The sequence below is a fragment of the Myotis daubentonii genome, chromosome 15 (genome assembly GCF_963259705.1).
Source record: "Myotis daubentonii chromosome 15, mMyoDau2.1, whole genome shotgun sequence".
In the NCBI taxonomy this organism is placed as follows: Eukaryota; Metazoa; Chordata; class Mammalia; order Chiroptera; family Vespertilionidae; genus Myotis; species Myotis daubentonii.
In genome coordinates, this window is record NC_081854.1 from 7,931,253 (window position 1) to 7,954,958 (window position 23,706).

Consider the following 23,706-nt stretch of genomic DNA (forward strand, 5'->3'; position numbering starts at 1 on the left):
TCAATGGTAATCACAGGCCCGCCCGACGGTGGGCTCGATGCGAGTAACAAAAGGCCAGACCCAGTGGATCAAACACGAGTTTATTTTCCTCCAGTAACGCTGGTAGGCAGGTCCTCAGTGTCTGAGCAGCTCTGTAGGCCCTTCCATGTCAGTTATGTCCAGGATGTGTCCCTGCCCTATAAGGCTGCACCCCATCCTCACTCCTCCACCTGCCTCCACAAGCCCCTCCCCCACACCACTCACCCCCAAGGGACCTCCTCTTAATCTCATTGGCCGGTTCGGGGTCCGCGGTCAAACACCTGCTCGGCGGAGCGGTCAGAGGGGAACACGCACCACCCCCTCCCCTTCCTACACCTACAGGCGGCCAACGGGACACAGAAATGTCAGTTAATGAAACCGGCTAATCGGAGGGCGGGGCCAGGCGGGAGCCCCGCCCCTTTGCTGGCTCCACCCCCAGCCCGTGGGTGTGGTCACGGGGCGGGAGCTGGATAAAGTGCTGTGCGCCGGGCAGGCTGCAGCCGGGCCAGCCCAGCCCAGCAACTTAGGAGCCCACGCCGTCCTCCTCTTCCTCCTCAGGCAGGATCTCCAGGCTGCTGTCCGGCTGCGCCGCTGCGTCCGCGGGGAGTGGCGGGGCCGGCGGGGTGCGGGTGGGCGACAGCGGCAGTGGGGAGGCGGGAGGCGAGGGGCTGTGCGGCGCTGCGGGCGGGACCAGGCCCAGGACCTCTTGCACGTTGTGCGGCAGCTCCTGCAGGGTGGGGAGGGGAAGCCAAGTCAGAAGCTTGAGGGGCGGGGAGTGGGGCTGTTGGGAAGGTGGGGGGCTCACCGTGCAGGCGGCCAGCTGCCGGTAGAGGGCCTCGGCCCTGGTCAGTACGTCCTCCACGCTCAGCTTCATGGTCAGCTCGTTGATGTGCTGGGGGGGGAGGGGGAGTGGGTCAGGCCGGCCTCGGGCCCTCAACCCCACCGCCAGAGCGCCCACTGAGCCACACAATGGAGAGCTGGCCCCCTTGGGGCGCACAGTGTAGCTGGGGGGGGGGGGGGGGTCAGGGGAGGTCAGCTCTCCCAGGCTTCTTGCCAGATGGAGGATCAGGAAGGGAAAGGCGCTGAGCTCCACCCAGTGGGCTGGCCGCCCAGTTCGGGTGCTGGGGGAGCCCACAAGCACAGACCACAGGCTCCGCGAGGACACTGCAGAGCCAGGGATGGGGCCGGGCAGGAGAACAGAGCTGGCCTCAGGGCTGCCCGCTCAGAGCTAACCTGCTCACACGCTCCCACTCTGAGTCCCCTTCCAGCCGCTGTGTCCCATGTGCACCGTCAGGAGGGCGGGGTCAGCCTCACCTTGAGGATCTCATTGGAGCCGAAGCCTGAGAGCATGAGGGTGTCCCGCTCCATGTCCAGGATGGCGCAGGCCACCAGCAGGTGCAGATGGGGGCCCGGAAGCCCCGTCCACAGCACCTGGGAGCGCCGGAGGGAGGGTCACAGGCCAGCCTCTGCCTGAGGTCCTACCCAGGCCTGCCCCTGCCCACCTCCCCCAGCCTCCACCCACACCGGCTGCCCACCTCCCACAGCCGAAGAACATCCGGGAAGGGGAATTCCCTCTTGAACCAGATGAGCAGCCACCGGAAGCAGAAGCAGAGAGAGCCAGAGTCCTGGGAGTCTAGAGGAGGACAGCGGTGGAGGGTGGTGCTAAGCAAACAGCAAGCTCACAACCAGTGCCCGCCCCGTCCCAATTCACAGTGTGCCCGTCGGATGGCAACTAAGACCCGGCGATGAGACCCTGCACCAGGCGAGGTGGAAGGTAACTCCTGCCCCGCGTGGGAATGCCGTGTCAGCGGGAACCGTCCCCATCCTGCCTTCCAAACCCCGGCGAGGGGAGCCATCCCGTGCTTTCCACGCACACACGGAGGGACAGTGAGGCCCAAGAGGCGTGAGGAAATGTCAAGCAAACACGGGAACTGGTAGAACTTTCCCAGGAAGTAGCGACGGGGACAGACATTTCAAAAGCTGTAAAAATATCTACTGCCCGAGATACAATCTCACTTCCTCGAATTTTACCTAAAGAAATTATCCAGACTCTATTTGTCATGATGAAAAACTGCAAATGTCCAGGTCGGGTCAAATCTGTTCTTGTACATCATCTTAAATCATGAAGAGGGATAAAACGCTGTGCGATCAATACAAGTGGTGGTTCTCAACCTTCCTAACGCCGCGACCCTTTAAGACAGTTCCTCGTGTTGTGGTGACCCCCAACCATAAATTATTTTCGTTGCTACTTCATCACTGTAATTTTGCTACTGTTATGAATTGTCATGTAAATATCTGATATGCAGGATGTATTTTCATTGTTCGTGACCCACAGGTTGAGAAACGCTGGTTAGAACATTTTTAATGGCCCTGCTGGGGTGGCTCACTTGATTGGATGTCATCCTGGGCACCAGAAGGTTGCTGGTTCGAGTCCCAGTCAGGGCACATGCCTAGGTTGCAGGCTCAATCCCTGGTAGGGGGCTTGCAGGAGGCAGCCAATCAAGGTTTTGCTTATACCAACGTTTCTAGCTCTTTCCCTCTCTCTCCCTTCTTCTCTCTCTTAAAAAAGAAAAAGTCAATAAGAAAATCTTTAAAAGAAACTTTTTTGTTGTTGTTTTTATTCCCTATCCGAGTATATTTTTCCATTGATTTTTGAGAGTGGAAGGGAGGACGAGAGACAGGAAAACATTGATGTGAGAGAGACACATCAATTGGTTGCCTCCCACACTCACCCCAACCAGGGCTGAGGATCAAGCCTGGGCCCTCCCGGCTGGGGCTAAAAGAAACTTTTTTTAAAGCCTGCAACCCGGGCATGTGCCCTTGACCGGAATTGAACCCAGGACCCTTCAGTCTGCAGGCCGACGTTCTATCCTCTGAGCCAAACCGGCCAGGGCAACTAAAAGAACCTTTAGAACCTTTTAATGACACAGGCAGCGAATGTGCAGGTGTCTCCAGAACTGGCATGAGCTTTCTAGGTCTTGGTTTCCGCTCCAATCTATCTCCCTCCCCCACAGTGAGCCTACACTTCACGGAAGAAATACCCGTAAGTAAGCTAACTTGTCATCTGCACCCAAAGAATCCTACTATCAACAGCAACTTCCGTTTTCTTCCTCTTATCTGAATTTCTGGCATTTTTTACACTGAACAAATTCCAAGACACATTTTAAGGCCAGAATGCAGCAGTCCCAGTGCCCGGAGTCCAGAGAACCAGTTTCCAACCCCGGGTTCCAGGCGGGTGGGAGTTCCCTCAGGAGCCGGGACAGATGGCGGCAGGCGGGGAGCGGCGCCTGGATGCGCAGGCGCACACCTGCATTTCGGGGTTTGCCCCAAGCCCCCGCCCTGCTTTCACCGGTAGGTTTTGGACTCTGGGTGGTGCCAGACGTTTCTCTTTTTAGGATCAGGACCAGATGTCCTGGACACCGTCTGGGGCTGCTCATTCCCAGAGGCTCTGTGACGACACCTTTGTCCCTGCTGCCCCCCCGCCCCCCGAGACACATACCCAGGAAGTCACAGAGCGGCGGGTCCAGCACCCGGAGGAGCAGCAGGAGCTGCCCGAGCTGCCGCTTCATGGTCTCCTGACTCTCCTCGAAGTTCCCGTGCTGCGGGGGGAGGCACGGAGGCGTCGCACCCCATCCTGCCCAGGTGCCCGTCGCCCACCCCTGCTCCGAGCCTCACCACAAGCTCCATGAAGCCACAGAAACACCAGAAGGCGTCCACCTCGTTCTGAACGACGTAGAGGATCGGGGAGAGAAGGTCGCTCATGCCCTGGACGTAGCCTGTGGGGACAGGAGGTCAGGGCCCGGCCCAGGCCCGCAGCGCCCCCCCGGGCGGGGCTGCCCTGCCTGGGCGCCCACCGAGGTCGAAGTGGTACATGCAGTAGGTGAGGAGGATGTCGTTCAGCAGGCCCAGCCCCGGGTTCTCGGGACCCTCGTAGAACTTGTTGGTCCTGTCCGTGCGGCTCACGTCTCTCTCTGTGGGGACGGTGCAGGGTGCCAAGGTGAGAAAGTTGGGGGGGTCCCATCCCTGCTGGCCATTGGCTGCAGCCCCCCTCCCCTCTCCCCAGGCAGGTGTGGGCCAGCCCCCACCACCTGACACTGGAGGGAGGGCTGCTCCCCACGCCCCACATCCTCCAGCGCCGTGGTCACTAACCAGACAGACGGGGGCTGAGGCCCGGGGTACGGTCACTGGCCGGGATCCCACGGAGAAGATGGCGAGCGGGGCTTCAGCCCAAGGAGCCTGGCTCTCCTCCCTCTCCCCTGCGTCGCCTCCGCCCCTCGGCCCCTGCTCACCCCATCCCCCTCGGACGCCCTCACCCCGCTCCCAGGAGGCGCGGCTCCCAGCCCCCAACCCACCGATGAGGCTGCGGTATCCGTGCAGCAGCGAGTTTCTCCGCTCCTGCTCGGGGCTCACCGACTTCCACTGCAGCTTCATCCGGAAATACTCGTCCCTGAGGGGCGAGGGGCGGCTTGAGGGCGCCTGCCACCTCCTCCTGCCACCTCCTCCGCCTGCAAGGCCCCGCCCCAGAGCCCCTCCTGACCAGGCAGACCCCCTCCGGGTGTGGGGACCAGGCCGCACAGCAGGGGCACAGCATACACAAGGGGACGGGTGGCCCACAGTTCAGAAGCAAAGCAGTGACCATGGGACAGTGCGGCACCAGGACAAACGCAGCGGAGGGACAGGCCCAGCCCGGCCGCCGGTCTCCCCCCTGCACAGGTGCTGCCCAGCACGTGACAGGCTCAAACCCAACGTGCGCTGTGCCACGTGCTGGGTGCCGTGCCACGTGCCGGGCGCCCTGCTGGCCGCTGGGACGTGCGGATCAAAACCCGCCAATCAGCGGGGGGCAGGGCGCCGTGCCGGGCTCACTCACGTCTTCTTGCGCACGTGCGCCTTGTGCTCCTCGGCGGAGCCGTCCCAGCTGAGGTAGCCCAGGAGGAACTTCCAGGCCTCTCGCCTCAGGCTGGGGCTCAGACCCTGGGGGCGGAGCGGGCGGGAGCTCAGAGGGGGCCCCCAGGCCGCCGGCCGGCCCGGCCCAGCCCCCCACCAGCCCAGCGCCTCACTCCTGAGAAGATCCGGGCTCTCAGCTCGGGGACCTGCTGCAGGCGGCCCTCGGGGCCCACGTGGCGGGCCCACTCCTCCTCTGTGACCGGGGGCGCCCGCTCCACGGCCGGCCGGGGCCCCAGCTCCACCTGTGGGGACACCGCAGTGAGCCCTGATGTGGGGGACCCCACAGCCCTCCCCCGCCGCGTCCCGGCCACCTTCACGTCCCCTCAGCCCTTCTTAGTGCAGCAGACAGGTAATGTTCAGGGCGGGGCGGGAAGCAACTCCGTCCCTGGGTCAGGGACAAAGTCACCCCGAGTCTGGAAGGGCCCCCCAATAACTGCCAGCACCAGGAGCACAGGCTGTGAGCACCTTCCAGTCACTCACGCCACCCGATGAGGGTGGTGCCGTTATTGTGCCCCCTTCTCCGGGGAAATGCAGGCCCCGCCCGCGGTGGCAGCCCAAAGCAATGGGGTCCGCCCTGCTACTCACACAGGAAATGACCTCGAACCCAGGCTCGGGCTCGTCGTCGGGGACCGGGTGAAGGTCGCGGGAGGCCCCCTCCGGGTGGGGCTGCAGGGCTCCCCGGAAGAAGTTGGTCACGCGGGAGAAGCTGTTGAAGGTGGTGGAGTAGGGGTCCTGGAGGAAGCGCTGGGGACAGACGGAGGGCTGGTCACACTCCGCCCCCCTTCTCGCCCACCACAGCCCCCCCTCTCCTGGCACAGCCGCTGGGCCGCTGCTGGGGACTCACGGACACCACGTTGGAGCTGTCCTGGTCGAAGAGCTGGAGGTGGTGGAAGGAGTTGGAGAGCGCGGAGGAGTCATGCGGGAAGACGAGGTAGAGGCGGGAGTCCTGCGGGGAGCTGGAGGGGGGGGGTTGGTGACGCACAGGTGGAGGCCCTGCAGTGTTCCCGCCTCCCTCCACTGGGGACTCCCTCCTCTCCGGCCTGAGACCACAGCTGGACCCCAGGGGTGGGCACGGCCCAGGGTGGATGAGGGCCTCCCCCCTCCCTGGTCGGGGGACTGACCGCCCCCTCCCCGGTCGGCGCGAGGCAGCAGCCAGGGAAGCTGCTGGAATGTGAGGAGGGAGTTGCTTTCTGTCCGTCCATCCACCGGCTGCTACGCCAGGGCTGCTGGGCCCTGAGCGTGAGAAACTCCAGCATCCTGGGACCGGGCCTGCCTGACACCAAACTACCCTCTGATGTGGCGGTTACTTGTGCCAATCAGTTCCCTTTTCCTGCCTCTGAATCCGTTTGAGCTGCTCCTCTCCCAGCTGAGGGCCCTGCGGCCGGGGAGGGCAGAGCCTGGCACCAAGGGGCATGCTCACCTGGCCAACAGCAGGTAGCGGCTGAGGACGCGGAGCAGGGCGCGGGTGCCCCCGCGGTGGAAGTGCAGGGCGGGCAGGGAGCCCCCGGCCTGGGTCACCAGGACCAGGTAGGCCCAGCTGAGGCCTGGCTTGGACCGGCGGATGGACTTGAGCTCCCCCAGGCTCACCCAGAAGGCCCAGGAGTCCCGGGGGCAGCTGGGCTCCGCACCTGGGGGTGGCACCGTGTCGGGAGAGGTGTGGGGAGCCAGAGGGCACATGGCACCTGTCCTAAGAGCCCACAGGAGCCAGCCCCGGGCCCCACCCTCAGGGAGCTCTGGGTCACCTCACATTTCCATGGAAACACAAGTGAATAAAATGTGAACAGAGCCCCGCCCGGGGGACACGTGCCTGCTCCACATCGGCTCCCTGTGGCCCTCACTCTGCCCCTGCCCGTGTCGCCTCCGACCTCTCTTCACTCCAGACCCCACCCTGGAGCCACAACAAAGGGCCAGTGCCCACGCCAAGTGCCCCTCAGAGCCAGGCTCTGCACTGCCTCTTCCTGGAAGGGCTCCCCACCCCCGGAGGCATCAGGTGCCTCCCTGGTGCCCCTCCTGCAGCACTCAGACAGCCTGGACTCCCTGGGGATGCCCGCAGCCAACCACAGAGCCTGGCAGAATGAGCAAGGCTGCAAACCCTGGGGACGCTGGCCACCCCCACCCACTCTCCTGGGACTGGAAGGCCGGGGTGGGGGAGCCATCTTGACTGTGGGCAGTGAAGCCCATGGTGCCATGACACCACCTGCCCCCCAGGGGTACAGCTCAGCCTACCCCTCGTGGGTTCTGAGCGGCGGGGCCGTGGCTGCACAGTGCTGATGACAGCCCAGTCGGGTTCATAGCCGGGGTCAAAGGTTGGCTCGTCCTCCGAGGTGCAGGAGTCCCCTCCACTGGCATCCTTGGGAAAGAAGGGAAAAGAGAGAGGCTGTGGATTCAGTTTCTGGGTCGGAGCCGTGAGGCTATCCTGGAAGGTAGCCCCGTTGAACAAAGAGGGAAACTGAGGCACAAAGAGGGCACCAAGGACTGGGACTGGGCCAGGACTCCAGCCAAGTCTCCTGGTGGCTGTCATCAAAGCGTCGCCGCCTGTGAGCAGGTGGTCCAGCAGGCGGGCTCTGCCGGGGCTGCCGAGGTCTCAGTGCTGGGAGCAGGCAGTGCTCACCAAACCGCACTCAGATCCCCGCGGGCCCACCAGGACATGCCCACCAGCACGTGCCCACCAGGACATGCCCACCAGGACGTGCCCACCAGGACATGCCCACCAGCACGTGCCCACCAGGACGTGCCCACCAGGACATGCCCACCAGCACGTGCCCACCAGGACGTGCCCACCAGGACGTGCCCACCAGCACGTGCCCACCAGGACGTGCCCACCAGCACATGCCCACCAGCACGTGCCCACCAGGACATGCCCACCAGGACATGCCCACCAGCACATGCCCACCAGGACGTGCCCACCAGCACGTGCCCACCAGGACATGCCCACCAGCACGTGCCCACCAGGACGGCTGCGACAAAGAAGACACTGCGGGGTGGGGGGGGGAGGTGCGGCAGCCGCAGTGGAAAAGTGCAGTTCTTCAAAGCGTGAAACGTGGAATCACCGTGCGGAATCACCGTGCGGAATCACCCAGCACCTCCACGCCTGGCATGAGCCCCAGAGAAACGAGCGTAAGTGCCCACGCGGGAACTCGGACAGTGTTCCTAAGAGCCAAGAAGGGAAACAACCCAGTGTCCGCCAGCTGAGGAATAATCAGCGTCAGAGCCACACGGAACATTACTCGGCAATAAAGAGGCGCAAAGCTCTGACCCACGCTGCAACGCGGACGGACCTCGAAAGCGCCCAAAGCAAAGAAGCCAGACACACAGGGCCGTGAACTGTGTGATTCCGTCTATGAAATGTCCAGAACAGGCCGATCTGTGGGCAGAAAGGAGACTAGTGGTCGCCAGGAGCTGGGAGAGGGGAGAAGGGAGAGCAACTAGAGGGTTTCTTCGGGGCACGCATGGCGGAATGTTCTGGAATTGGACACTGGCTACGGCTGCAAAATCGTGCGAATACTAAAATCCACTGACTTATGCAATTCGAAAATCTTGTTTTACCATAAAATTGAGCTTGTGGTAAGTAAATTCTATCTCGATAAAAGAAAAAAGTAGCCGGCTCACAGGTTATGAAAATAAGGTGAGGGGTGACGTGAGAATCACAGCAACATGAGAGGGTCCCCTGGTCTCCCCTGGAAGTCGCAGCAACAGGTTTCCTCACGAGGCTGAGCGGCTCCCCACCCGGTGAAGCATCCGAATGTGGGGAGTTGGAAGGAACGGGGAGGGGAGGAAGAGGCCATGGATGTGGGTCTCAGGAGAGGGGGGATCAGGTTGCCCCCTGCACTCCCTGCAGCCCAAGGAGATACAGGTGTGTTCCCTGCTGCTGCTGCAGCTGAGCCCAGTGACCAGGGAGGAGCCAGCACAGAGGTGCAGCCGTAGTATTTTGGCAGCCACTACTGCCAAACAGAAAAACAAAGCCACAAGCTGGCCGCCTCCCCGCCACGGGCCAGCAGCGGGCCCCAGAGGCTATAGCATTGAGTATCAGGCTACAGAGCACATTATCTGCAGCCCTGAACGCTGGGGAGGCATGTGGCTGATGTGGCTCAGTTGGTTGGGCATCGTTCTGGGCACTGACAGGTTGCCAGTTCGATTCCCGGTCAGAGCACATGCCGCTGGGGAGGACCGCAGGCTTGATCACCTCGAGGTGCAGGAGGCAGCCAATCAATGTCTCCCTCTCGTATCTAAAAATCAATTTTTTTTTAAATCTTAAAAAAAAAAAAAAAAAACTGGAGAGAAATAAGCATCTTTCCCTGAGCAGGAGGAGCACACTGTGGCTAATCCCAGTGATGGGTGGGGATACAGAGGTGAGGCAGCTGAGGTCAGGCAGTCGCCATTACTGGGAGAACAAAGCCACAAGCACACCAGCCGGCCTCTCCCCCGTCACTCCGCCCCCACCCATCACCGCTGTACTGCTGGCAGCGTCTGGCTGCAGCGGACAGCACTGGGATTTCATGGGTCTGGGGAACCCCACCGCCACATTCCCCCAAAGGGGTGGAGCCCTGAGATGGAGGCGACCTGTCAGAGGAGACGCCCCTTCTGAGCAATCCTGAGAAAAAAGAGCAAAGCCGAAAAGTATCACACTCCCTGACTTCAAATTATACCACAAGGAGACAATAATCAAAACAGTATGGTATTGGCAGGAAAACAGATACACAAACCAATGGAACAGAACTGAGATCCCTAAAACAAACCCCTATGTATATGGGCAAATAATTTTGACAAAGGAGCCAAAACACATCTAATGGAGAAAAGAAATCCTCTTTAATTAATAGCGCTGGGAAATTAGAAAGCCCTAAGCAAGAGAATGAAACTTGACCGTTGTCACTATACACAAAAATTAACTCAAAATGGATCAAAGACCTAAAAACTACATATCCCAGGCTCCCTTGCAGCTATAGTGCCAAACACAAGATAGAGTCTACCAATCCGATACACTAAGATCTGGAAAGTGGAAATTAGGTGAGGGCAACTTCCTGCCACTTTGGCCTGTTTGGCTGATGAGCAAGGAGGAGACTCATCTGTCTTCATCTTCCTGCCCTCGGAGAGGCAACGGGGGCAGCGGTGGGGCCAGCTCAGTTTTCCAGGCCCAGTCACTAGCTTTGTGGCAGCGTTGACGACTGTGCCCTTGAACTCGACAGTGCCAATGACGTCCCATATGCACAGCCCTCATTCTGGCAGTGGTGGCGGCCCCCTCACAGGTGAGTGCTGTTCCTCCCGCCCTGGTGCAATTCTGTCAGCCTCCACTCCTCTGCACGTCATCCGTGCTGCTAAAGTAACGGGAGACTAACTCCTGCACCCAACCCTGCATGACGAGAGCAACGACACAGAAGGACGCAGACTGGGTCTACCGTGGCCATCTCTGCTGCTGCGCCCAGGCTGACTGAGCCCCCCCAGCGATCGCTTCCCCAGCATTCCCTGCGGTTCTAAGTGGCCTACAGACCCACTCTGCTGCCAGAGGGAACTGAGATGATATCTGTGGGGAGTCTGAGGACGGAAAGTTCCTGGTAAAAAAGGCACCTACGGGAGCGAACACCCTTTGGTTCACCTTTGGGTGTTGTCGAGGGAGAATACCGTGTTTGGAGCTGCAGCAGGGCCATGAGGGGAGGGCCAGGAACTGGCAGGGACACCGGCCCACAAGACTGCCGAACCAGCCCCAGCAACGCCATCTCTGCCCTCCGTGCTATTTGCCAAATAGCATCTCCCTGCCTCTCAGGCAAACAGCAGGATCACAGCTCACTGAACTCTCTTGGCTGGTGGGGCCGTGCAACGAGTTCTGGCCAAGGGCCTGGGACAGATCACTTCCAGGCTGGATTTTAATCTGGCTCTTTCTCTGCCACAAGGAATGGCGACTGTTAAAATGCTGGCCGCGCCAGCAGCAGGCTCCTTGAGTACTTGTGATGAGCAGAGCTCACTGGCCAACCTGCAACTCACACGTAGGGTGAACAAACACAGTCAAAAAGGCTGGAGCTCCAGAGGCCCCTTGGGACCTAAAACAGCCTTGAGGATGGCTAGGACACGCACGGGGTGGCAGCGCAGGACGGAAGGACACTGGGTCCTCACACACGTGAACCTGTACTTCTGGGCTTTTTTTTTTTTTTCCTCTCTCTCTGAGAGAGATTTGTTGTTCCACTTGTGTATGCGTTCATTGGTTGCTACCTGTATGTGCCCTGACCGGAGATCAAACCCACAACCTTGGTGTATTGGGATAAGGCTCTAACCACTGAGATACTTAGCCAGGGCAGAACTTCTGGGCTTTTTAATGGGAGAGCAATGAGCTTCTACCTTGTGTAGGCCCGTTATTTCTATTTCTGTCACTCACGCACAGCCAAATGCAACTCCTAACCAGTGCAGAGGGTTTCTGGGAAATTTCATTTTTCTTGACGAGGACAGATGTGGTTGGTCCCACGCTCGCCCCCTTCTTCTGGCCTTAAAAGGTAGGTGCTCTGGCTGGAGCTGAAGCAGTTATTTACAGGCATGAGGGCAACCACAGTAGGTCTCAGTGATCCAGGTGCTGACGGCAACCATCAGAGGCCAGCAGCTAGACGGTCAGGGAGTCTGACCTCTTAGAGTGTTGCGTCTGTTTAACCTGCCATCAGCCTGGTTTTGTGTTCCTTGGACTGAACGAATCCTGAATGCCTGTCTTCCCTCCTGCTGAAGCCCACCTGTGGGTTTGCTATTTGGAAGTAAGAGTGCCAAGGACGACAACAGTATTCTCTAGAACAGCCAGACTGCCTTCCAGCTTGGTGACAAATGCAAAACCCTGGTCCTTCTGCCCCAACTCCCTGGGGGGCAGGTGCCTGGGATCTCCATTTGTACCCCCCAGGTCATTTGAAACCCCAAGGCCCCAGCTGACGCTTCCTCCTCTCCCCCTGGCCCATCACACTGCCCCCTCTCTGACCTTCTAGCCTCCAATCTCCCTCCATTTGGTCCTTTGGCCCAACTCGCACATGCCCCCACCAGGGAGCTTTCTACACTCGCACCTTTCTCCTCCCGCGGTTGCCCCCAGGATCCCCAGGACAGGATCCAAGCTTCGCAGCCTAGCATTTCAGGCCCAACCACCTTTCAGCAAACCCCTCTGCAGAGACGTGCCACATCCCCTGAGCCGGAACCCACTTCCTCCTGCCCCTCTCATCTTCAGAATCCCAGCCCAAACGTCTGCCCCCCAGCGAGAAGCGGGGCTCGAGAAGCAGCTCAAACACAAGTTCCAACAACCTCCTAGGTTTTTTAATCCTGGAAAAAGGGCTTCCTCTCCCTGTGCCTCAATTTCTCAGAAACAGAATGGTCATGAGGGCTGAGGCAGGGTCTGGGCGGGATCGCCTCTGGGTGCCAGCACCGTCCAGCACAGGGCCTGGCAAGGAGCAGCCCCAGGAGACACGTACTGCAAAAGGCAAGGTCCTGGACTGGGGGAGGTAGGGGTGCCTCGGTCGGGTCCTGTTCCCCCTGCGGACATGACGGCAGGGCTGCCCCAGAGGGAACGCCACACTTCTTCAGTTCTTATGGGCTAACAACCCGTGCCACCCAATCCACAGGCCCAGCTGTCCTCTTGTCCCAGCGGGGCTCTCCCAGGAAGCAAAGGGGGTACAGGGGCAGCTGTCCCCACGGCCACGAACCCACTTTCTTCCCGTGAATGGGCATCTTCAGCCCCATCTCACAGAGACAGGAAACCAAACGGGGTCACATCTGCCCCCAGGATAGGCCTGGGACTGCACCCAGCACTTTCAAGTGCCTTCCACTGCCTGGGCCTAGGACAACGCCAGTGGAGAAGAGGCAAGCGAGGGAAGCCTACCTTCTTGGAGAAGAGGATCTGGGTGGAATCTCCAGCCTCCTCCACCGGAGCCCAGTGCAGAAGGACGTCGTTGTCCTGAGGGAGGGGGAGAGAGGTTAGAGGGGCTCCCCTCCTAACTCCCCAAACCATACTGGCAAACTTCTTCCCCGTTTTAGGCTTTCAGTTTGACAAAGCCTTGCCCCTCTCTCCAGTCCCCACCCCGTCCATCCTTTTAAGGCAGCGGTTCTCAACCTGTGGGTCGCCAACCCCTTTGGGGGTCGAACGACCCTTTCACAGGGGTCGTCTAAGACCATCGGGAAACACATATAATTACGTATTGTTTTTGTGATTAATCACTATGCTTTAATTATGTTCAATTTGTAACAATGAAAATACATCCTGCGCATCAGATATTTACGATTCATAACAGCAGCAAAATTACAGTTATGAAGTAGCAACAAAAGTAATTTTATGGTTGTGGGTCACCACAACATGAGGAACTGTATTAAAGGGTCGCGGCATTAGGAAGGTTGAGAACCACGGTGTCTCATCACTGACAACCAGATGGCACTCCGACAGATGCAGCCTCCACCCCGCTCTGGTCCTGCCCGAGCCCTGCACCCCCGGCCCACCTTCTCCACAACACGGACGACGCCAGCGATGAGGGAGTCCGGGTCCTGGTGCTTCTTGGCGCTGGTGTGCAGGTACACGCCTCCCTTCTCAAACACCACCTGAGCACGGGAACCAGTGAGGGGCGGGGCCCCAGGGCAGAGCCACACCGAGGGGCGGGGCTCAGGGGGAGCCAATGGGAGCGGACCTGGGGAGGGGCTATCCCCCGGTGGGCGGGGCCCGGGAGTGGCGAATCCCAAATACCTACAAACTAGCGAGGCGTTGGGCCCGGAGGCAGAGAAGGGGTCGGGGACCGGGGTTCGAGGGGGTGTGGATTCCAGAAGGGGCGGGGCCTAGGAGAGCATCCCAGGGGCAGGGCCCGAAGATAAGGGTCTTCCCTGGGGCAGAGGCGGGGAGGGCGAGCGCGTTATCAGCGGATGGTGTCTCCGCCGGGGAACGGCCGGGCTCCCGGAGCGCGGCGCGGCGCGGCCCGACGGGAAAGCCGCCCCAGCGGAGGGGCGTCCCCTCTAGACGGGCGCGAGGGAAGGCCTCCGCCGTGCTTACCCTGTAACCGGCTCCCTCCATAGCCGCGGCCGAGAACCCGCTGACCCGGCTCCCTCCTGTTCCGGGTCAAAGTGCTGTCACGTCCGGATAGGAGCCTCCCCTCGGTCCCGGGAGCGTGGTAGCGCCCTGGCCCGTCCTGGAAGGGGTGTGGGTGTCACTATTTTTCTAAATGGGGTGGTGGAACTTGCGCCACGAGCGTTCCAGTCACGAGGGTTTCGGTCCCTCGGCGCGGACGGCGGGGGCGGAGCGAGGATGCGCAGGCGCAGTGCCCCCGTCCTGACCGCGCAGTAAACAAGGAGGCGGGGCCTGGAGCCCCGCCCCCGCGCCCCAACTCCGAGACGCCTACTCCTTCCCCCGGGGGGTGCCCTGGCATCGAAGCCGAAGGGGTGCCATTTTGCTTGAGGGCGCGGGCCAGGACCGTCCGCTGAGGCCATGTTAGTGCGGGGCAGTCTCATCCCTCTGCAGGGCACGAAGCGAGGCTCTGGGAAAGAGAAACCGGGAGAGGAAAAGAAGGTGAGAGAAGCTGTGCATCGCAACAGGCGCTGAGGGATTCGGGTTAACGGGTTGAGCCCGTCAGCCTCCCCGGGAACGAAGCGGTCCCAGACGAAACCACGAGTCACCGCCGGGAGAAAGCCTTCCGGGCTGCCATATTGCAATTGGGCAAACCGAAGCAGGAAAGGCTGGCCTGTTGGATCTTTGCCAGTCTCGGTGCCGAAGGGGCTAGGCCTGAGGGCGAGCCCTTACTCATTATGGTCAAATGATACTAGGCTGGTTGCCATGTCAGTAGCGGGCATGGCTTTCTTCTACTTCTGTGGAGAAGGTTGATTATAAGTGAGGGACTGTGATCCCGAGTGTTCATGTGCGGGCCGCCATATTGGTTGGGGGGGGGGGCGGTCACTCCATCTTTCTTGTGGGCAGTGAAGTCCCCGTGGCCGCCATCTTTGGCTCGGGCGGCCCCCGCGGAGGAGGCGGAGTGCGCAGCGCGGAGGCGGGCCAAGTGCCCGGAAGTGACGCTAAGCGCCGCCATGTCTTTTGAGGGCGGCGACGGCGCCAGGCCGGCCATGCTAGCTCCGGGCACGTGAGTGGAGGCGGCATTGCGAGCCACGGGGTGGGGAGGACTCGGCGGTCGGAGGAGAGGGGCGCCGGGGGGGCGAGCCGCCTTCGGGAGTGACGGAGCCGGCGTGTGCCCAGGGGCAGAGGTCGCCCAGCGCACGCTCGCTGAGCCCTGGGGAGCGGTGGCTGGCATGGACCGCCGGGTCTGAGCTGAGACGAACCCTGGGCAGCCGTATCTTCCGGTCTCCAGGTCCAGCAGGATTCTCTGACTGTGAACCTGGTCTCTAGGGTTGGGGGGTGCTGGGGGGACCGTCTCGGGACGCCCTCACCCGTCTGAAGGAGGGACTTCCGGCTCTGTCCCCCACCGGGGCGGGATTTCCTGTTTTCTTTCTGGAGGAGGGTCTCCGCTGGCCCATGGGCGAGCTGGGGGCGTCTCCGGGCGGTGGAGAGAGACCCCAGGCAGTCACCCCGCGCGGGTCCGCGGGTGCATCCTCGAGTGCCTCGCACCTTCGAGCGGGAGGCTGGGGTGGCGCTTGCAGTTTGACAGGTGGTGGGAGCGGCGCTCCACTAGCCTCCCTCCTTCCTGGGGTCAGCTTCCTCACCTCCTGACCTTCTCCTAAGAGGCCAGTCCTCTCACCGCTCCCTGCCCTCCCGGGGGACAGGTCTCCCTTCCTTTCCCTCTCTCCCTAATCTTAAACTGCCCCACTTGATGGGAGGGCCTTCTCCATCTCTCAGCGCTTTGCAGGGTGCAGGACTAACTCCAGCAGCTGTAGGGACTGGAGACTCCCCAAGTCTTGGTTTCTTTCCTCTTGGGTAACTGGTTCCAGTGAGTCCCCAGAGAGGTCTGCCTGGAACGCCTCCTTTTTGTGCATGCTCTGAGATGGGGGGGGGGGTCGCCCCCATTACTCTCTTTGCAGCCCGGGCGTTATGTTAAGGCCTAGGACAGAGAGGAAGCTAACCCTGGTGATCCAAGGAAGTGAGAACAGCAGGCCTAGCACTGCTAGGCTGTGTGACCCGGGACCAGTCATTTCCCGCCCCGGCTTCAAGGTCCTCCCTCAGTTGGGGTTGAGCGGCTGTGAGGCCCTGAGCACCTCCCACTACGCTTAGGTTTTGGTGCTGGGCAGACAGCAGTGTCAGCCCTGTCTACCCTGTCTAGCTGGAGCCTCCAGGCCAGCGCCCGAAGCTCTCCGAGCCTCAGTTTCCCCATCTTGACTGGGAGGTTGTACACCTTTCCTCACCAGGAAGGCAGGGTGGCATCCGGTGTTCAGAAAAGGGTGTGGCTTCAGACTCCGGCTGCCTGGCCCTGGTCCCGAGGCAGACTCTCCCTGGGCCTCCCTTGCAGTGTGAACGGGGTAGGGCTGGTAAGAGGGTGGGATGAGCACGTGGGTGGCACCCTCGGGCCCCTGCCTGGCACGAGGCAGGTGCTCCGGGGCCTGTCGGGACAGGTGCTGGTGGTTCTCTCATTGTGTGTGGCTTCGGCCAGGGTGAGCTATGGGTGCCTCGTTTTAAAGAATGTTTCTTTATTGTTGAACCTGAGTGCCTCGGTTTTGAGAAACAGTTTTTTTTTTTTAATATATTTTATTGATTTTTTACAGAGAGGAAGGGAGAGAGATAGAGAGTTGGAAACATCGATGAGAGAGAAACATTGATCAGCCGCCTCCTGCACACTCCCTACTGGGGATGTGCCCGCAACCAAGGTACATGCCCTTGACCGGAATCGAACCTGGGACCTTTTGGTCCGCAGGCCGACGCTCTATCCACTGAGCCAAACCGGTTTCGGCAAGAGAAACAGTTTTTTAAAAAAAATACATTTTTATTGATTTCAGAGACAAAGGGGGAGAGAGAGAAACATCAATGATGGGAGAGAATCATTGATCGGCTGCCTCCTGCACGCCCCCCACTGGGGATCGAGTTGGCAACCTAGGCATGTGCCCTTGACTGGAATCGAACCTGGGACCCCTCAGTCCGCAGGCTGACGCTCTACCCACTGAGCCAAACCAGCCGGGGCTTAAGAAACAGTCTTGTAGGAAAGACAAAAGTTTTGCGGGCTGAACCCAGGTGCAAACCGGAGTTCGCACACCATGTTCTGACCAGCCCCACCCGCAAGCCGGTCGTGCTGGGTCAGGCTTGCTGCTGGCTCAGAGATGAGCCCAACAGGCCTGCCCTCAGGGGCTCCCACACTGGCTGGGGAGATGGATGTGGATCCAGACAGTACTCCCCAGAGAGAGATGTCCTAGAATGGGTGTCACTCAGATATTGGGGAGTCCACAGGGCAATGTGTGGGGGCTGCCGCGATCTAGAGGTGAAGGAAAGAATGACAAGTAAATGGAAGGCTCGTGGTCCAGATGTGGGGGGAAGGCACCTTGACCACGGCCTCAGAAGTCTGCAAGGGGCTGTGAGCTTGTCCTTGGGGTTCTGGGGAGGGGCAGGGCAGCTCCAGGCTGGAAGGACCCCTGCAGGGCCATGTGCTGGCCAGACTGGAGGCTGGAAGGCACTGGAAGAGGCTGGATGGGCAGGGCAGCACTGTCCAGTAGAAATACAGTACTAACCGTACACCTAGTTCAAAATCCCCATAAGCCACGTTTAAAAAGTAAAAAGAAAGCAGATGAAGTTCATTTTCACTATGTAATTTAGTCAGTTTGCCTGAAATACCATTTCAACAAGCAATCACCCTCCGATTGCTCTTGAGGTACAGTGGGGCCTTGACTTACGAGTGTCCCAACTAACGAGTTTTTCAAGATATGAGCCGTCTCTTGGCCAATTTTTTGCTTTGAGTTGCGAGCTAAAATTCGGGTTACGAGTCAGCTTCGGATACCCCACCGCTAGTTGGCGCAGCAAACGTCACAGTGAACGCCACATCAGCCCAGCATCACCTGTCTCACTCGTTCACTTTAATGATTTGGCATACGAGTAATTTGAGTTACGAGCTCCGTCACGGAACGAATTAAACTCGTAAGTCGAGGCCCCTCTGTATTTTGCATCCCAGTGTGGCTCACACACACAGCACCTGTCACTTTGACCTGCCCCGTCTCCGGTGCTCCTCGCTCACCTGTGGCCGGTGGCTCCCAAAGGCCGGTCCAAGAGGAGAGACGGGGGCAGGGGGCAGGGGGCACAGGGCAGGGCAGGGGGCTGGGATTGGGCGGTTGAGGTCTGATGGGAAGGAATTCTAGGGGAGTGATGGGTTTGGGGGAAGATGCTGAGCTCAGCTGGGACAGGTGGATGGGAGGGTGGGTGTCTAGGGACAGGTGGACACCCGGGGCTGAGTGGGGTCAGTGCAGTCCACCCAGTCTCACCCCTCTGTCCTGCTCTGCCTGCAGGGCGCGGATGGCGTCGGGGCGCCCCGAGGAGCTGTGGGAGGCCGTGGTCGGGGCTGCTGAGCGCTTCCGGGCCCACACAGGCATGGAGCTGGTGCTGCTGACGGCTGCGCCGCCCCCGCCACCCCTCCCTGGCCCCTGCGCCTATGCAGCCCATGGCCGCGGGGCTCTGGCTGAGGCTGCCCGCCACTGCCTCCAGGACATCGCCCTGGCCCACAGGGCTGCCGCTGCTGCCCGGCCCCCCATCCCTCCACCAGCACCACAGCCACCCAGCCCTGTCGGGAGCCCATCCCAGCTTGCCCTGCCCAGGGAGGAAGACAAGGAGGAGGAGGACGAGCTGACAGAGACGGAGCCCTCTGGGGAGCGGCTGGGCGTCAGCGATAACGGAGGTGAGAGGCACGGACGGCGGGGACCGGGGTGGCCCTGCGCTTGGCAAGTTGCCTGCGCAGAAGGTTTTCCGGGAGGGGTGGGACTTGCTTATCTCTGAGGCCTGAGGTTCTGTGGAAGCTGGAGTCTCATAGAGCCTGGGTGCCAGGCTGGCCTGCTGCCTGTGAGTCCCCGTGTGATCTTGAGCAAGTCATTGTCCCTTCCTGAGCTTCAGTTTCCTTACACTGCTGGGTCCAGCCTATGGGCCTCCTGGTCTAGCCAGAGAACTGGAGACTGCCCTGTAGAGGCTGTGGGGTTGGGGGTAGGGGACCTCCTGAGCTGGAATCACGAGCAGAACAGGGTTTATTTCAAATCAGGATGCCTGATGTCTATGAGAACAGTATAGGCGTTAAGGGGGAGTCAAGGGATGCCAGCAACAGCTGAGGGAGCCAAGGGAGGGAGCAACGGGCAGTTTTAGGGGGAAACTCGAGGTTGGATACTTCCCAGAGACTGGACTGTGACATTAGGGTTTTGAAGAGTGAATAGGAGTTTGCAGGGGGCTCAATAAATAGGAGTTACTTGTTCGTTTTTGTTACTCAATAGCTGGCTTCTTCACTATTGTGAGGAGAAAGCCTGCATAGGGTTAAGGGCACAGATTCTGGAGCCATATGGCCTGAGTTCAGATCCCATCACACCATTGATGAACTGTGGGACCTCAGGCAGGTGGCTTAACCTCTCTGTGCCTTTAGGTTTCCATGATGTCAGGCAGGAATCATCATAATCTTGTATTTCTCTCAACCTGTATTTTGAGTGAGTTCATCCCAAACAGACCTTACAGAAGGGGTGGGGACTGTCGGGCCCACAGGCTGCATAAGGCCCCAGAAATCACGTGGTCTGGCCCTGCCAAGGCATTAGGGGTGAGTTAATTGACCAAATATAGCGGCTAATTTTTTAAAACATATTTTTATTGATTTCAGAGAGGAAGGGAGAGGGAGAGATAGAAACATTAATAATGAGAGAATCATTGATCGGCTGCCTTCTGTAGGCCCCCTACTGGGGACCGAGCCCCCAACCCAGGCATATGCCCTTGACCGGAATCAAACCCGGGACCCTCCAGTCTGCAGGCTGACGCTCTGTCCACTGAGCCAAACCGGCTAGGGCAGTGGTCGGCAAACTGCGGCTCGGCAAACCGCGGCTCGCGAGCCACATGCGGCTCTTTGGCCCCTTGAGTGTGGCTCTTCCACAAAATACCGACTTCTGCGCATCGGCCATGAAGTTTCAATTGCACCGGACGTGCGTGTCCGCACATGGTATTTTGTGGAAGAGCCACACTCAAGGGGCCAAAGAGCCACATGTGGCTCTCGAGCCATGGTTTGCCAGCCAGGGGCTAGGGCAAGCAGGCTAATTTTTAAGTTGGTAACTTTGTATGGCCCGTGAGTGATGTTATAAATATCCAAATGGCCCTTGGCCGAAAACAGGTTCCCCACTCCTGCCTTACAGACTCGTTCAGCCAGTTGCTCCCACCTGAGAGTGTAACAGATAGAAACTAGATCTGTCTCTGCGGATGACCAGGCAGATAACCAGGGGAAGGGTGTTCGAGGCAGAAGGAATAGTGTTCCAGAAACCCCGAGGTTTGCAAGGGCCTGGCCGGCGCAGGGAGCAGGGGGCGGTGGCTGGAGGCGGTGACCTGACTGGCTGGGCCTGTACCGCATGCACAGGGCTCTTTGTGATGGACGAGGATGCCACGCTCCAGGACCTGCCGCCCTTCTGCGAGTCGGACCCCGAGAGCACAGACGGTAAGTGTCCCAGCTGTCCCCACGCCCTGGGTGGGGGTGGGAGTGGGTGTCTGGGATGGAGGCAGGGGCAGAGGTGAAGTGTTCCCCCTCTCTCAGATGGCAGCCTGAGCGAGGAGACCCCCACTAGCCTCTCCGCCTACGCCGTGCCCCCGGCCTCAGCCCTGCCCACACAGCAGTACGCCAGGTCCCTGCCTGTGTCCGTGCCCATCTGGACCTTCAAGGAAAAGAGGACAGAAGCACGGTCATCGGATGAAGAGAACGGGCCGGTGAGGGGCAAAGGGGAGGTGGGAAGGGCTCAGAGCCTCCTCCTCCAGGAAGTCCTCAGACATGGGTGCCGCATTTCATAGGATTAATCCTACCTCCCACGTCACCAGGCAGGTTCTTGGGCCTGAGCCATACAGTGTTGACGATCACGGCCTCACAGCGTGTCCCAGTGTCTTGTAGAGAAAGTCTGCTCCCGTTTCCAGCTCCATGTATAGAGGACATGCTGCACGCAGGCACAAGGATTTGGGTATCCCCTCCAGCTGGGGAAACTGAGGCTCAGGGGGACCGATCACCTTCCTTACACATACCCTTGTCCGCTGTTCCTCCTGTTTGATCCTACATGTGCAGTTCCTGGGGTGGCCGGGGTGGGTCATCATCGCCCATCACTGAAGCTGCTGAAGCAGAGGGGAAACCGAGGCACCGAGAGTACATGTGACTTCTCCAGACCTCAGTCTGTAAGGGGCACGGCTGGAGCGGCACCAGCTTCCTTTTGGAAAGGAGCTATGGGCTCCACGGGAGGCGGCCATGGTCCCAGGTGGACCCTGCCCGAGACTCCTCAGTGTCCGCATTTACACTGGCGGGTCCAGCAGCGGCTGCCGCCCTGGGTACCGCTGGTGGGGACACTGTTAACGAACAACGTTCAAGGCCTGAGCTCTGGGCCCCGGGCTGGTCTCTGAACGGGTCTTTGTCAGTGGCCTCTCAGCCTGCTGGGGGCCAGGCCCAACTTGGGGTGATGGGGAGTTGGACTAGGTGGGGCTGCAGGCAGGATGACAGGACCCTCAGGCGGAGGCTGGCATGGAGAGGGATCCTCTCCAGCTCCGGCCACGTGGCAGCCTGCCCTCCTGAGCTGTCCTGTGGATCTTCTCAGACCCTGCCTCAGAGGAGGAGACGGAAGCCTCCAGCAGGGGCGAGGTCCCTGCGGACAGCTAGGGGGTGGCAGTAGCCTGACTGGCACCTGACTGGATCTCCCACCCAAACCCTTAGAGTGAGACCCTCCTGGTGCACACAGCCTGATGGTCAGCAGAGGAGCAGCACTTCCACTGTGAGAAGGAACTAGAACGCAGTGGTCCAGGCCAAGGAGGGGAGAAGGGCAGGAAGGCTTCTTGGAGGAGGTGGTATTTTAACCGGGTAGGAAGGTCCTATATCAAGCAACTCAGGGTGAAGGGCCTTGCGGCTATGGGCATCGCAGGGGCAAAAGTACTTGGAGGGGCCCTGGAGCCCAGGGTGCAGGCGCTGACCGCCAGGGTTGCAGGCTGAGGAGGGACACGTGGGTGCCATTGGGGGTGCTGACGCATCCATGTCGTCTCCGCAGCCCTCCTCCCCAGACCTGGACCGCATCGCGGCGAGCATGCGCGCGCTGGTGATGCGAGAGGCCGAGGACACCCAGGTCTTCGGGGACCTGCCACGACCTCGACTAAACACCAGCGACTTCCAGAAGCTGATACGGAAATACTGAGGCCCCGGAGAGAGCCTCTGGCCCCGTGTCCGCCGGTCCTACACTACACCCCGCCCCCCCAGGCCCGCCAATCGGAGTGCGACCCCTTTCAGCCATCCCCCCCCTTCAGCGCCAGGCGCGGGGCCTGTCCAGTGCTCCACAGGCTGTCGCCCCTTTTCCTGCCCAGCGACAGATTGTTTCTATTAAGGGACTGGCTTGCTCTCCAATCGGGAGTGGCTAGTTCTAAACCCTAAATGGGTGGACTCGCGTCGTTTTCTGCCTAGCGACAAGGGCTTTGCTCGCACGGCATTGGCTCTAACCCTGTAAAGAGCGTAGCCAAGGCCCAGGATTGGGTGGTGGCGCTCCACTTCAGACGGTGAATGGGCAGCTTCATTTGATTGGCTGGAACCCTGTAAAGGTCCACACCAATCTGCCAGTCACCAAGGGCCCTTCTTAAATTCTTCTACCTGATTGGGTCCAGCCTCCTGGGGGCGTGGCCAAGCCCTTCTGTGCCCAGGATTAGCCTGTGACCTTAAATTTAAGTTCTTGACACTACAGGGGCTAAGGTTTTTTTTACTAAGTCCTGACAGCTGGGCTCTGGCCCCTCAGGGATGGCCCGGCCCTGCCCTGCGCCTGACACTCACTGGGTCCATCCCGTAACAGCCTGCCAATCGGAAGCCCGTCCTTCCATCCAGGACGTCCCCGGCTCCCGCCCTCTCCCCTTCCCCCACAGGTGCCTTAAAGGGCCCTTGTCCACCCAAGGTGGGGGCAGGGGCCCTCACTCTCCGGCCCTGATGTCGGGGGGAGTTGGGGGGTGGGGATCGCGAGTTGGGAGGGGCGCTCTGAGATTAAAGAGTTTTACCGCTGTTACATGAGCTTGAAATATGTTGTGGGTGTTCATTCAACGAACTTTCTGAGGTCGAATCAGCATCTCATCGCTGTAAAGTCGGGAGTGGGAATTGTCCCCATTTTGCAGGTAAAAAGGGACATTCATGCGGTGGGAGTCCTGTGGACCATGACCCCCCGTCCCAGTCTTACGGGCAGGGAGGAGCTGAGTGTTGAAATCGGGATTTGAACCTACATAGTCCCAGCAAAGCCAGGACACCTCCCGCCGAGCCCAGCCCGGGGGTTTTCTGCCATAAAACAGCTGGAGGTTAGGGAACCGGTGCCCCTGGGCCGAAGGCAGGGCTGGGTCAGGCAGGCTGGTCCTCCGTGTGTCCTCAGCCACCGGCGGCACGCTAGTGGGCAAGACTCACACAGCGCTACCTACCACCCAGACACGTATGTTGTTTACGTGTATTAACTCCTTGAGTCTTCCCAGTAACTCCACGAAGTGTAAACGACTATTCCCACTTTACAGATGAGGAAACTGCAGCATGGGAAGTAGGGGTTCTGTCGGGGGTGAGGGTTTCTTCGACTGCCAATGATCATTAAATGGGGAAGAAAACTTCTCGCTGTAACTATTTCCAGCAACGGGAATGAAAATTCGCCTTCTTGGTGGAAATAGAATCTGCAACAGAGGCTCGCCACCCC

At 60.0% G+C, this 23,706-nt stretch overlaps 2 protein-coding genes across 5 annotated transcripts; one reads left to right on the top strand and one right to left on the bottom strand.

Moving 5' to 3' along the window:
* Positions 1-86: 86 nt before the first annotated feature.
* TBC1D17 (TBC1 domain family member 17) lies at positions 87-14,169 on the bottom strand. Its single transcript, XM_059665327.1, has 17 exons — positions 13,946-14,169; positions 13,405-13,503; positions 12,794-12,868; positions 7,189-7,312; positions 6,383-6,590; positions 5,807-5,918; positions 5,548-5,706; positions 5,076-5,204; positions 4,886-4,989; positions 4,371-4,465; positions 3,873-3,989; positions 3,694-3,794; positions 3,518-3,617; positions 1,554-1,651; positions 1,333-1,449; positions 824-910; positions 87-745 (listed from the first exon to the last, which is right to left on the bottom strand). The coding sequence occupies exons 1-17, from the start codon at positions 13,964-13,966 to the stop codon at positions 542-544; spliced, it is 1,950 nt and encodes a 649-aa protein (XP_059521310.1). The 5' UTR covers positions 13,967-14,169; the 3' UTR covers positions 87-541.
* AKT1S1 (AKT1 substrate 1) lies at positions 13,833-23,048 on the top strand. Of its 4 annotated transcripts, none has more exons than XM_059665392.1 (5): positions 13,833-14,016; positions 18,316-18,701; positions 20,397-20,474; positions 20,571-20,740; positions 22,051-23,048. In XM_059665392.1, exons 2-5 carry the CDS (start codon positions 18,323-18,325, stop codon positions 22,192-22,194), a joined length of 771 nt encoding a protein of 256 aa, XP_059521375.1. In that variant the 5' UTR covers positions 13,833-14,016; positions 18,316-18,322; the 3' UTR covers positions 22,195-23,048. The 4 variants fall into 4 exon arrangements, with proteins under 4 accessions (XP_059521375.1, XP_059521373.1, XP_059521372.1 ...); XM_059665390.1 differs by lacking the exon at positions 13,833-14,016 and adding an exon at positions 14,318-14,458; XM_059665389.1 differs by lacking the exon at positions 13,833-14,016 and adding an exon at positions 14,875-15,023.
* Positions 23,049-23,706: the final 658 nt, after the last annotated feature.

What these genes read in the sequence shown, in the direction of transcription:
- TBC1D17 (XM_059665327.1), bottom strand. Translation starts at nt 13,966, where the DNA reads ATGGAGGGAGCCGGTTACAGG. An exon ending in TCGTCCGTGTTGTGGAGAAG is followed by an intron (nt 12,869 to 13,404) that starts GTGGGCCGGGGG and finishes CCCCTCCCTCAG; the next exon opens with GACAACGACGTCCTTCTGCA. An exon ending in GCGCACGTGCGCAAGAAGAC is followed by an intron (nt 4,466 to 4,885) that starts GTGAGTGAGCCC and finishes CTCGCCCCTCAG; the next exon opens with GGACGAGTATTTCCGGATGA.
- AKT1S1 (XM_059665389.1), top strand. Translation starts at nt 14,971, where the DNA reads ATGTCTTTTGAGGGCGGCGACGGCGCCAGGCCGGCCATGCTAGCTCCG. An exon ending in GCCATGCTAGCTCCGGGCAC is followed by an intron (nt 15,024 to 18,315) that starts GTGAGTGGAGGC and finishes CTCTGCCTGCAG; the next exon opens with GGCGCGGATGGCGTCGGGGC. An exon ending in GGGCGTCAGCGATAACGGAG is followed by an intron (nt 18,702 to 20,396) that starts GTGAGAGGCACG and finishes CCGCATGCACAG; the next exon opens with GGCTCTTTGTGATGGACGAG.